The sequence below is a fragment of the Dromaius novaehollandiae genome, chromosome 16, assembly GCF_036370855.1.
Source record: "Dromaius novaehollandiae isolate bDroNov1 chromosome 16, bDroNov1.hap1, whole genome shotgun sequence".
Taxonomy (NCBI): domain Eukaryota; kingdom Metazoa; phylum Chordata; class Aves; order Casuariiformes; family Dromaiidae; genus Dromaius; species Dromaius novaehollandiae.
This window is the reverse complement of record NC_088113.1, coordinates 12,370,186-12,381,624: the sequence shown is the minus strand read 5'-3', so window position 1 is coordinate 12,381,624 and position 11,439 is coordinate 12,370,186. Positions and strand designations below refer to the sequence as shown.

Genomic DNA, 11,439 nt, shown 5'->3' with positions numbered 1-11,439 from the left:
CCCAGATGCTTTTGGAAGCATTAGCCGTTATTATTTTCCTTCTTTCTAATCACCGGTCCCTTCTCCCTGGCGCTCAGTGGTGATATGTATCTGAGCATCGTGTGTCCTTGTGGGACGGCGGGAGCCTGGCAGCTCCTCCAGGAGGGACCGCATCCCGGCGGGGCCAGCCGAAACGCTCGCTGGCAGCCGCGGGCTTCCCAGGCTTGAAGCGAGGAGCTTCTCACGGTTCTCCTGCAGGAAACTTTCGGTTTCTGCCAAGATGGGAGGAAGATCTTCCCTAGCACAGCAGTTTTTCCACCCTGAGGGATAACGTACAAGTACGGAAAGGTCAAGGGAAGGTGTTTGGCTCCTCCACCGCCGTCAGAAAAAGGCATCGAGCTGGCGTGAGGGATGCGCTGCTCTGCGGGTTGGGGGGGGGGTCAGGGAGGAGGTGGTGGCAGGAACAGCAGGAGCAACCTGGGGACCCTCATCGCACCACACTGGGCTGCTCCTCAGGGCCGGGAGGAGGATACAGGGGGCCCAGGAGGTCCTCAGCACCGCGGCGGGCAGCCTGGGCTGGAAGGCCGCTGGCTCGGGGTATGTCCATGCCCCTCGTCCTGCTGCAGGGTGACGAGGACCCCGAGGAGGCTGGTGGCCAAGCGCCACCCGCCCTGGAGCCGCAGCGCTGCTGAGAGCGGCTGGTGGCCAGCGGCGAGGGCCTGGCGGGGAGGAGGCCGCGGCGGCTGCCGCGAAGGCGCTCCTTGATGTGGTGCTGGGGAAGCGCTCGCGGTCAGCGGCGCTGCGGCCGCGGCGCTTGCCAGGATGGGGCCCGGGGCAGAGGAGCCCTGGGACACCGCAGACGTCCCTCGCCGCCCCAGGGCCCCTCTCGCCGCGGTGCCCGTGCAGCGGGCGCTGGGAGCCAGGCGTGGGGGCCCGGCACGGTGCCCCTGCCCAGCCCCGGTGAGGCCTCGGCGAAGGCGCAGTCGCGCTCAGGAGCGCCTGGTCGAGGGAGCGGCTCGGGCGAGAGCGCCGGGCGAGCCGGCAGCCGGGAAGCAGGCGGCCGGGAATACCCGTGTCCTTTCGGCCGCAGGAGCAGTTCTGCCTGGGAAAGGTCTCCGCAGGTGGGGACTTTCCTGATGGCGCGGCCGGATCCACCCTGCTCCCCAGCTTTGCGAGTGCTGGAGCTCGTACGCGGCTCGGAGCAGGGAGCAGTGCCGCCGGCGCCGGGAGGGCGCTCGCCGTGTTTGTGCTCGCGGGGCCGGGGCCCAGGCGGGCAGCGATGCGGGGGGCTGCGGTGCCGCACGGGCCGGATCCAGGCTGGTGCCCGCTGCAGGGGCACAGCCAGCTCGGCGGCTTCCCGCGAGGAGCTGCCCGGCCTTTCCGGCGGGTCTCAGAGCCCACGAGGAGCGCGGGGGGCTTCTGCCGACTGCAGAGCCCCGGCCCCCGGCAAATGCCCTGGCAGGCTCGGCTGGGGGGGGGCTCTGCGTTCAAAAGCCCCGTGGTGTTTCTCTTCAGGGATTTTTTTCTTTGCACCCGTTGCTGCCTCCTCTCCAAAGCCGGTCACGCTCGCACCGGCACGAGGCCGGACACGGACCCCGGGCCCGCTTCCCGCAGCGTTATGTGCCCCTCGCGGCGCGAGTCCGGCAGGGAAGTCCGAGCGTCTGCCCGGGCTGGAATAAGCATGTTTTGGCAAAACGCTGTGCGATGCAACGGTGAACGGGACCTGCTTGAGGAGCCCTCCGTAACGACCCGGTCCCCGGGGCGCGAGTAGCCAGCGGCCACACGTCCCGGGGGTAACAGCGAGCTCTGCTCTCGCTCCTCCGCCAAAGCCTGCGCCTTTTCCCTTAGCACAAACGCGCTCAGCAAACGTGCATGCAAAACTCAGCCCGTAAACGCGGTGGGCGTCTGGCACTGCAAACTGTAAATGAAGGAGGATGTTTTCACATCAGAAAACACCGTCCTTAGCGGGGCGGCTGCGCGCGGGGCAGACGCCACATGGTCCCAGCTTGGGGAGGCCTGTCAATGCCGCCTCAGACGGGCGCGCTTCGAATGAGAGCATCTTTGTGCCGCGCTCTGCCTCTCTCCGCGCATATGGTCCCTATTTATTTGACTTCTTTGCTGCTGGATCCCTTTCAGAATAGTTTTCTGCAATTACTTGAAGTTTCCTCCGTGCGGCTCGGGAGTGAAGCTTGTGCTGCGGGAGATAAACTGCAGAGCATTTGGCATGGAGGGAAGCTGTTAATTTGCCAGCAGCACAGACAGAGGGAAAACGAAAATGAAGAGAGATAATTCATTTCCATCCCGGTGTAGTTTTAAAAGAAAATAGGGGCTGCGGGACTGGAGAGACATAGCTGGAGCTTCTTATTAACGGCTCTGCGGAGGCCAGCGGTTTGGTGAGGACCGCAGAGCTGGCACAGACCCGACCGTGCAGGCGCAGGGCCGTCGGGTGCCGGCCTCGCCGCGGGCCCCTGCCCGGCTCTCCAGCCTCCAGCGTCGGCGCAGGGCAAGGGGGTCTCTGCAGCTCTCCGCGGACCCGGGGCTCGTCTGCGCCCCAGCGGCTCCCGGTGCACAGCAGGGGCTGGCCCCCCCGAGCCTCGGCCCCGGCCCAGCACGCTTGAGCACACGGCTGCGCTGGAGCACGCGGTGCCGGTGCTGCGCGCCGAGCGGCCCAGCTCTGCCTGGACGCTGCAGACTCGGCACGGGCAGGCCGGCGATGCCTACCACCCCATGGGCTGTCTCCATCCCCAAATTCGGGAGCCAGATGCTGCCGGGGTGAGGATGCTGGCCAGCCACTCCCGGGATGTTCCCAAGCGCCGAGGGGGGAAATTGGCTGCTGTCTATCACGGCATCTGTGCTTGAGGGCTGCCCTGCGGGTCCCGTGCCGAGCCACAAACATTAATAACTATTCGTGCTTCCGGCAAGCGGGGCCGGCGCCGCTGCCCCAGCCCGGCGGAGGCTATTGCTGTCAAGCGAGGGGGGTTTGGAGGTTTGGCTGACATTACGGCAGCCCTGTAAACCAGGGCAGCAAACTTTCCTGCGCGGCTGCTTCTTGTGACCTAAAACGCCACCGCGCTCGTGTGCCTCCTTCAGAAGCTCCAGCGATGGTTATTTCTTCTGGGGGCGGGAATGAAAACCCCCGCGGGCCGCTCGCCCCGCGGCATCGCCTCCGCGGCAGCGCTGCTGCCAGGGCGCCTCGGCCGAGGAAGCGCCGGGCGTCGAAGGGGCCGGGCCGGTGGGGCAGCGGCGGGCGGCTGGAGTCGGAGCGCCCCGCTCCGCTTCCTGCGGGGCTCGCGGGCCCGCCGCCGCGGAGGGAGGGGGCTCACGGGCTGGATGCGCGCCTCCCGCCGCCGCTCGCCGCCGGCCCTTCTTGACACACATCGGTTTCCTGCCTGCAGCTTTCATGCCACTTCCTACCGCCGCTATAATTTCCACAGAGCGTTTTGCTTCGCACAACAAAAAAGGGGGGGGGGAAATACCGTAGCAGACCTGGCCACGCGGCCCCCGCAGCGGGCGTCCCGTCTCAGGCGGCAGCGTCGCCACGGGAGCTCGTCCGGCGGCCGCTCCGGCGGGTCGGCGCTGGTGCCGGCGGCGGCTCTGGCTTGGCACCCGAAGCGTTCGGCCTGGCCGGCGGCGTGATCCGCGAGGTCGGGGAGACGGGCGGGTGCCGGTCCCCCACGCCGCCTCCCCGGCTCGCCCGGGCCTGCGTGCGCCGGGGCCCTTCCCCAAAACGCGTCCCGGCCTTCCAGGGAGCCGGGAAAAGCGCTCCACGGCTCCAGCCCTTCTTTACAGAGCAGATTAGGGCCGGTGAATGGGAGCCGGCCGGCTAATGAAGTGCTATTACCCACGGGCTAATTGAGGCCTGACACAGGGCAGGGCCCCGCCGGGCCGCGCGCCCGCGCCGTGCCCCTCGCCGCCGGGCAGCACCGCGGCCGCTACAGACAGCGCGTCGCCAGCGTAACCCCGCGTGGAAAATGCGGCGGTGGAGGGGGACCCGCATTAATTAGCCCGGGAGACGCCAATCTCTCTGCCTGTGAAACGCGAGCCGTTTTATGGAGAGAAGTCAAACAGGCCTCGCATTGCTTTCAGGGAGCCCAGTAAAACAGAAGGTGATCCATAAATATGCGTGTTATGCTGGATTTAAAATACTTTCTGATGATTTTCTAGGCAGCTCTCCAACGAGTTACAGCACAGCATTGCTATTGTGAAGCCATAGTCTCGGGCTGGTGAAACTTGTGCTTATTGCTACAGGGAGGGCAAGGATTTTTGTTGTGCGTGTGCTTTTTTTCCCCCCTTGTGCCAAACCGTTAATCCTCAGATGAAGAAATTAAATACAAGAGCCTAATGGTTTTCGGCTTTACCCCGCCGCCGCGCTGCGACGCGCTCGGCACCCCGGCGAGGCTTCTCCCGCGGCCGCGGGTCGCGGCCCTTCCCTGCTGCTGGCGCTGGTTGGCACGTCCCCGCGCTGCCCCGCGCGTCCCCAGGCCGGCGGGACGGAGCCGGCGGCACGCCGCGAGCCCGGAGAAGCGCTGCGCCCTCCCAGCCCCCGCCACCAGCTTATCGCCTGAGTAAAGATTAATTTGAGACGGCCGCAGGTGCCGGCGGCCGGAGCCCCCAGCACAACGGCCGCACCTGCAGCCTGTTTGTGCACCCGGCTCCTCGCGGTGAGCCATGGACAGATGGGGCTTCGCCCACACAGACCCTCCCTCCGGCCCTGCCGCTGGCGCTGGGGCGCTTTCCGCCCGGACGAGGACGGTTTCGGGGGCTGAGCCCGGCACCTAGCAGGGTGCTGCACCCATCACGGCTCCGTCCATCCCGCCGTCCCGCAGAGCCCCCCGGCCTCTCCCGCGCCGGTGGCAGCAGCAACCCCAGAGCAGCCCTCGCTCTGTGCCCAGGCGTGCTGCAGGTCCCTAACACACGCGGGCAGCGACAGCGGTCCTGGGCTCAAAAACCTGAAAAACGGACAAACCCAGCACCCAGCAAACGAGGCGCTCAAAGCGCCCGATCTGAGCAGCCTCCGCTTCCTCTCTATCAGCTCCTTGACCTCCCTCTCCGGCTCCTGCAGGTGGTCCTTTCGGCAGACTGGCCTTTCGTTAACTCTTTCCTTACTTGCGCAAATCCAGGCTTTATAGCTGGAAAGCTGCAAGCAATTAGCGGGCGCCGCCTCCCCCGCTTCCTGCCAGGAAAGGAAGAGCAGCACCCACCGGGGCCGCCCGGCCTTCCTGCCCGCCTCGGCGCAGCGTGACGAGCCCCGCTCGGCTGGGAACCTCCATTTACCCCGGGATGGCGCTTAATTAGAGGCCGGCCGGGCAGCGGGCCTGCTCCCTTTCACGGCCACGCGTCTCCCTGCCACGCCACGGGGGCTGTGGGGCCGGCCGGGAGCCAGGGCCGGGGTGCGGGAGCCGGGCCTGGGAGCGTGCAAGCTGCTGCCCTCCCGCAGGGCAGCCAGGGCCCCCCCGGCTCTGCCCAGGCCCCCCCCGTGCCGTGCCGTGCCGCCCCGCTGCAGCAGGAGGGGCAGCCAGCACCCTGCAGCTCAGGGCACGGGACGCACCCTGCTCGGGACACCCGGCCCAGGCCGAGGCCAGGCGGGCCCCGCTCCCAGCACCGACCTGCTCCCCCCTCCCTGCCCAGCCCCAGGCTCTCCGGCTGCCGCCCCGGGAGGCGGCATGGGACCCGGAGAGGCGGAGCGAGGCCGGGCCGGGGCGGTGAACCAAGCGAAACCCCGTGGCACGGCGCGGTTCCCCTTTCGCCCCTGCCCGCTCCAGCCGGCACCCCGGCAGCAACTGAGTCAGCCCGGCTCCGCTCCCGCAAGAGGCGTCACGGGGCGGCCGAGCGCGGCCAGCGCCACGCGCAGCTCACCTGCGGCCGGGCACGCGGCCCGGCGCTGCCCCAGGCACCCACAAGACCCTATTATAAATTAACCATTTTATTGAATATCAATAAACTGTATATAATTATATAAAAAGTTTCATCAGTACAAAATTGTGGCACAAAAAAAATATATATAAATACCAGTGTACCTTTGAAATGTAAACATCCTCTTTGTTACGATTCGGTGAAAACAATGTCCAAAGAAAGATGCATTCAGGAGGCACCTGTCAATAACCGTAAATAGCGCTTTTGGCACCCACCTGTCGATGGGCAGCCCTCGCACAGGCCCCCATTGTATCAGCTGACAAGTGCCTGCTATTAGTCACAGTTCTCTTGAAAAGCAGTTGTTAAGAGTCATATTAACAGGTGCTTGAGTGCATAGCTGCTCTGTAAACAGGATTCTTGTTTGAAATGGCTACCAATGCCTTTTATGGACACTGTTAATCTCGGAGGCATTGCAAATTGTCATTGTGCTGGGGAGAAGCAGCTGCTTCACAACTAATGTGATACTGTATTATTGCATAGTTACACCTTCTACAGGCGGCGTATATACAATCGGGGCAGGGGACCGGGGTTCGGCTTAACACTTTTTGTCCTTCCTTAAAAATAAAATATTGGTTCTTAGAAAGTTACCAAGTGGTTATGGTAAAAAAAACAAAAAGCAACCCCCAAGGCTACACAGTCGCAATGTTTTCTACCAGCGGCGTGGTCAGGGTGCAGTCCCACCCCGCAAGGTGCTGAGTGCCTTCAGCAACCAGTCGGCACCGGGTGCAGGTCTACGGCAAACCCCTCCGGCGGCGCCGCGGGATTCGGCCTTGGCGCGCTCCTTCGGCCGCCACGGCGGAGTCCAGGCCTGCCGCTACCGCCCCGGGGGAGAAGGACCAGGCCTTAAAATTGCACAAGAGGCACAAGACGAGGAGCGTGGAGGGAGTCTCTTAAGGCCCGGAGGAGCGGTGTACGCAGGTCGGATACACACTGTAACGGCAACACCAAGGAAACTAACTCCTACAGAAACTATTACAATATACGTATTTGCAGGGTAAGAGTCCGCGGGGTCGCCGCTCCTCAGCGCGTCCCCGAGCAGCCCGTTTCCTCGTGTTTGTGGAGAAGCGACATGCGGGAGAAAGTCCGGGAGCAGGTTTTGCACTGATACTTCTTTACATCTGAATGGGTCTGCAGGTGGGCGCGCAGGTTGGAGCGGTCGGCGAAGGCCCGGTTGCAGTGCGTACAGGAAAAGGGCTTTTCACCTGCGGGACAGAGAGAAGGTTCCCAATTAACCGGGGCATCAGCACCGGGGAATATCAAAGAAGGGGCCATTCATTAGCCAAAGTAGGCGAGGAGCAGTGAAAAGAAGGGCTCAGGGCAGTGTTTGCATGGAAAGCTAAGGGAGGTACATCGCCACTCGCTTGGGAAAGCCTCGGGCTCGGGAACTTCCTACTCGCAGGGAGACCTCGCGTGAGCCATGGAAAGCTAACGCTAAAACCAGCTGCAGAAGTGAGCCGGTTCCCACTGCCGATGCAGATGATATTCAGCTCCTGCCCTGAGCTCGGGGAACCGTTTGCAAAGCAGCAAGCGTGCAGCACTACGCGTTAATTGTATCCTCACGGGCTGCGGGGCGAGCAGAGCTACCTGCTCCGCTGGAGCCTTCGCTCCCCCTTCTCCCTCCCCGGCTGCCACGGAAAAGCCCAGGTCGGGGGACTCCTGTCCGAAAGGCTCTTTTGGAGGAAACAAATGCGTATGCTCAATTTGGAAAGCACAATTAAGGCTTCCAGCTTCCTTCAGAGCTCATCTTTGGTGGGCTAAGAGGGTGTGAAATCAGTGCCCAGCAACCACCGCCCTGTCCCCGCAGCCGGCACAAAGGATGCTCGGGGCGACGCGTTGTCACGGGGACCCTCACGGGGCGGCCGGGGAGCCGGCAGCTGCCCCACGCTAACAGGTGCACGGGGCCAGCGGCACCGCTCCGCCAGCACCTGCCCCACCGCAGCATCCTCCCCGAGCGGGGAGCGTCTCCCGCTCCGGGGCAAGCGGCTGGGCCCACGGAGCAGGCCAAGGTGGCTGGGCCACCGCCGCGTCCTCGCCACCACCCAGTACGGGGAGGCAGCGCCGGAGGCCTGCGGCATGGGGAAGGCAGCACAGCCTCGTGTGCCCGGAGCCGTCAGACAGCCCCGAGCTGGCACCGGGCCGCAGGCTGCGCCATCCCGGGGTGCCCGGGCACCTCGCAGCCTGCCGAGCCGAGCCTTGACCCCTGCTCAGCTGCAGCCGGGAGGGTGTTTAAAGGACATTTCAGAGATGTGCCAAGGGGGTTTGGGAAGCCCCTTATCTTCCCAGATAACACCCGCACCGCTGATTCGCTTGGGGTGGCCGGGCCGGGAAGGCGGCGGCGGTAAGGGCGGGGGGCGGCAGGGAGCGGGGGGCGAGCGGCAGCTTTACCGGTGTGCGTGCGGATGTGGCCCTGCAGCAGCCAGGGCCGGGAGAAGGCCTTGCCGCACATCTTGCAGACGCAGGGCAGCGTGTGGCTCCGGATGTGCATCTTGAGAGCCCCCAGGCTCACGTACTCCTTCTCGCAGTACTTGCAGCTGAAGGACTTCCTGGCCTGGGCGTCGCAGTGCAGCTGCTTGTGCTTGGAGAGCCCGGCGAAGGTGGAGTAGGCCTTGGCGCACTGGGCGCAGCGGAAGCGCTCGGCGGCGGCGGGCGCCGAGGCCGGGCTGGGCGGCCCCGAGCTCTTGCCCTCGTCCTCCTCGCTGGAGAGCGCCGAGAGGTCCAGCGGCGGCGCCCCGCCGCCCCCCGCGCCGCCCGCGCCCGCCGGGAAGAGGCTGGAGAGCAGCCCCGCGTCCCACACCAGCGGCGGGTAGTAGGCGCCGGCGCCGAGCACCTCGGGCGGCGGCAGCACCGACAGCGGGCACCTCTCGTACAGCAGCGGCGCGGCGATCACTGCGGGCAGCCGGGGCAGGGCGCTCAGCGCGGCGCCGCAGCCCCGCGGGGCGGGGGGGGGGGGGGTCCGCGCCCGGCCCTCCCGCAAGGGGCTCCGCGCCCGCCCCGCCACAGCGGCACCCGTGCGGAAAAAAAAAAAAAGAAAAAAAACAACAAGGGAATAGGAAAAGAAAAAAAGCACCCCGCACCCATTAAGGAGAGTTAGGAAAAGCAGAAACAAAAGCAAAGTACCCACCCGCTCTCCGCACCCGCGCGAAGTAAAAGCGCGCTCCCCCCTCCCGCGGGGCTTACCCAAAGAGGGGGAAAATAAATAAAAAGAGTTTACACGGAGCCCGTCCGCACCCGCCCCGCTCCGCGCCCTCCCCCCCCCGCTGCCCCCGGCCCCGCTCCGCTCCCCCACGTGCGCGGCCCGGCCCGGCGCGGCACGCACCGCTCTGGCTCTCCAGCTCGCTGTAGTTGGGCTTCTTGCTGGCCGAGAAGTGCTTCTTCACCAGGAAGGAGCGCGGCATCTTGCAGCGCGGAGCCGCCTTCCTCCCGCCCGCCCGGGGCCGCCGCGTCCGCTAATATGGGCCCGGGGCGGGGGGCGGCGCGGGGCCGCCCCCGGGCCCCGGAGCCAATGGGCCGGGCGGGGCGGGCGCCGCTGCAGGTGCCGGCCCCACCGCCGCCCGGGGCCCGCGGGGGCCGCGCCGGGCCGGGCCGGGGGTGGCGGCGCCCAGCGCAGAAGCCGCAGCCCGGGGGCAAATCCCGCCGCGGGCCGGAGCTGCCGGGGCGGCGGCGCCTGCGGGAGCGCGGCTGAGCGTCCCGGGGGGCGCCGACCCGGGCCAGGGGCCGTCGGCGAAGGGGGCCGCTGTTCCCTGCCTCGGAGGCAATAGTTACCCCAGGAGCATCGTGGCGCCTGATGCTGGGTTAGGTTAGTCTCTGCTGCTGCTGCGTCTCCCCCACTGCCAGGTTAGTCTCTGCAAGCCGCTGCCGCACGTGAAAAAGTCACTCATTCTTCCGCGCGGAGTATTTTTCTGCACACGGTGCCCTCAACCAGTTCTGCACAGGTTAGGTTCCCCCTGGGGACCAGAGGACGCCGGGGAAAGCAGGGCAAGGCAGCCAGAGCCTTAGCTGCCATGCCTGAGCTGGCGAAACCCTCGGCAGCACCAGGGACCAGAGCAGGGCACCGGCCTGGGAGGGAGGGAGGGAGGGAAGCAGAAGGGAGGCAGGGTGACCCCCGAGCCTGTATGCTCCTGGCTGCCCTTGCCACCGTCCCACCGCTGGACAGCAGAAGGGGGCTGTGGTGCAGACTGGGACAAGCCTCTGCCCTGCCCCATTGCTCCAAAAGCCCTGCTGGGGCGAAGCAGCCTGGAAGGGGGAATGCACTTTGCTGCAGGTTATTAATCCTCTGTGAAGAGAGGAAACGATTTGCAGAGGATCAGGGCTCAACTCAGCCCTGTCCTTGCTGGCAAGGGACAGCTTAGCCCTACTTGGGTCCCAGCCAGGAATAATTCCCCCAACCCAGGCAGGGGTCAGGAGTACTGCCCAGAGCTGCTTCTCCCTCACACATGGGCCACGTGGGTTTTGGGCAGCGCATCCTCCCCGAGCAAGCTGGTCTTAGACTTTTTCTTCCCTCCCACCCCCACCCGCCTTCCCTTGGCTCTTTTGCCGCTGGGTTAGGCAGTGCAGGGGTGTAAAACAGCCCGAGGGAGAAACACACCCGCTTTTAGTTCTCCGCTCCCAGGGTACTCTCATCCAAGGGAAGGCACCCAAGCCCCGGTGAGCAGGTCCTGGGAAAGCAGTGAGCAGAGCCAGAACTGTCCCTCCCCGAGCTTCCAGCTCATCCTGTTCCTCCCTCTCACATTTGGATTTTCCCCCCCGCTGGAAGAGCTCAGGGCACCGGTCCAGGCACCTGCTACAAGAGGCTGGAGCGAGCCCCGGTTCCAAGACAGCTGCTGGTGGCAAGCGGCCGAGGGAGGGAGGAGAAGCAGGACCTGCTGGGAACGCCTCGCTGCTCGCGTCCAGCTCCCAGCCTCCCGTCACCCAAGGAAGGGCCCGTGATGCCAGGACACTCGTGACTCACACATCCCTGCTCTCGCTGCAGCTTGTCTCGAGCCCCTCGTTACCACACATTACTGTTTAGCCACAGTCCATGTGAAATGCAGAAGTGGCAAGCAAAGCTTTCCACTGGCAAGACTGCAGTTCAGGGATTTCAACTGACGGTAAGTCTTTCCTCAGGGTGGGAACAGCTCGGAAAGCTGCTGTTATTGCCAGTGACACACAACTGTGCAAAGAAGAGGTGTTTGCAAACTCTTCCCCTGCAAACACATACGCTGGAGCTGTCCCTGCTCCTCCTTGGCTGCAGAGTCGCTCTCAGCTTTCAGTTGGGAGTTTTCCTCATAGGAGGTATCTGCCGCTGTCAGGCACGGGATGTTTATCTGCATAACTCATCCCTTCCTTGAAGTCAGCTGACTTCAGGGGAAACTTGCCCCCAAAGGCACTGGGAGATGCCCCCAGGTGTGCAGGAGTGCCGAGGTGCCACCTCCCACAGTGCACCAGGCAGCACCAATGTGCTGCTGCGGGTCGCTCACAGCTGCTTGCAGATGCCCTCCACGTGCTCGTTACACCTGCAGCGGATGTGGTTATGCATTGGGGGCAGTTGCACAAGGTACCCAACTAAGT

General features: G+C 65.0%; 1 protein-coding gene across 1 annotated transcript; it reads right to left on the bottom strand.

Annotated features, from left to right (window-relative positions):
* Positions 1–5,886: 5,886 nt before the first annotated feature.
* Positions 5,887–9,347, bottom strand: SNAI1 (snail family transcriptional repressor 1). Its single transcript, XM_064521492.1, has 3 exons — positions 9,209–9,347; positions 8,278–8,778; positions 5,887–7,094 (listed from the first exon to the last, which is right to left on the bottom strand). The coding sequence occupies exons 1-3, from the start codon at positions 9,285–9,287 to the stop codon at positions 6,913–6,915; spliced, it is 762 nt and encodes a 253-aa protein (XP_064377562.1). The 5' UTR covers positions 9,288–9,347; the 3' UTR covers positions 5,887–6,912.
* Between the last annotated feature and the right edge of the window lie 2,092 nt (positions 9,348–11,439).

Coding starts and splice junctions, on each gene's coding strand:
- SNAI1 (XM_064521492.1), bottom strand. CDS start 9,287: ATGCCGCGCTCCTTCCTGGTGAAGAAGCACTTCTCGGCCAGCAAGAAG. Junction 8,779..9,208: donor CGAGCTGGAGAGCCAGAGCG/GTGCGTGCCGCG, acceptor GGCTGCCCGCAG/TGATCGCCGCGCCGCTGCTG. Junction 7,095..8,277: donor CCACATCCGCACGCACACCG/GTAAAGCTGCCG, acceptor TCTGTCCCGCAG/GTGAAAAGCCCTTTTCCTGT.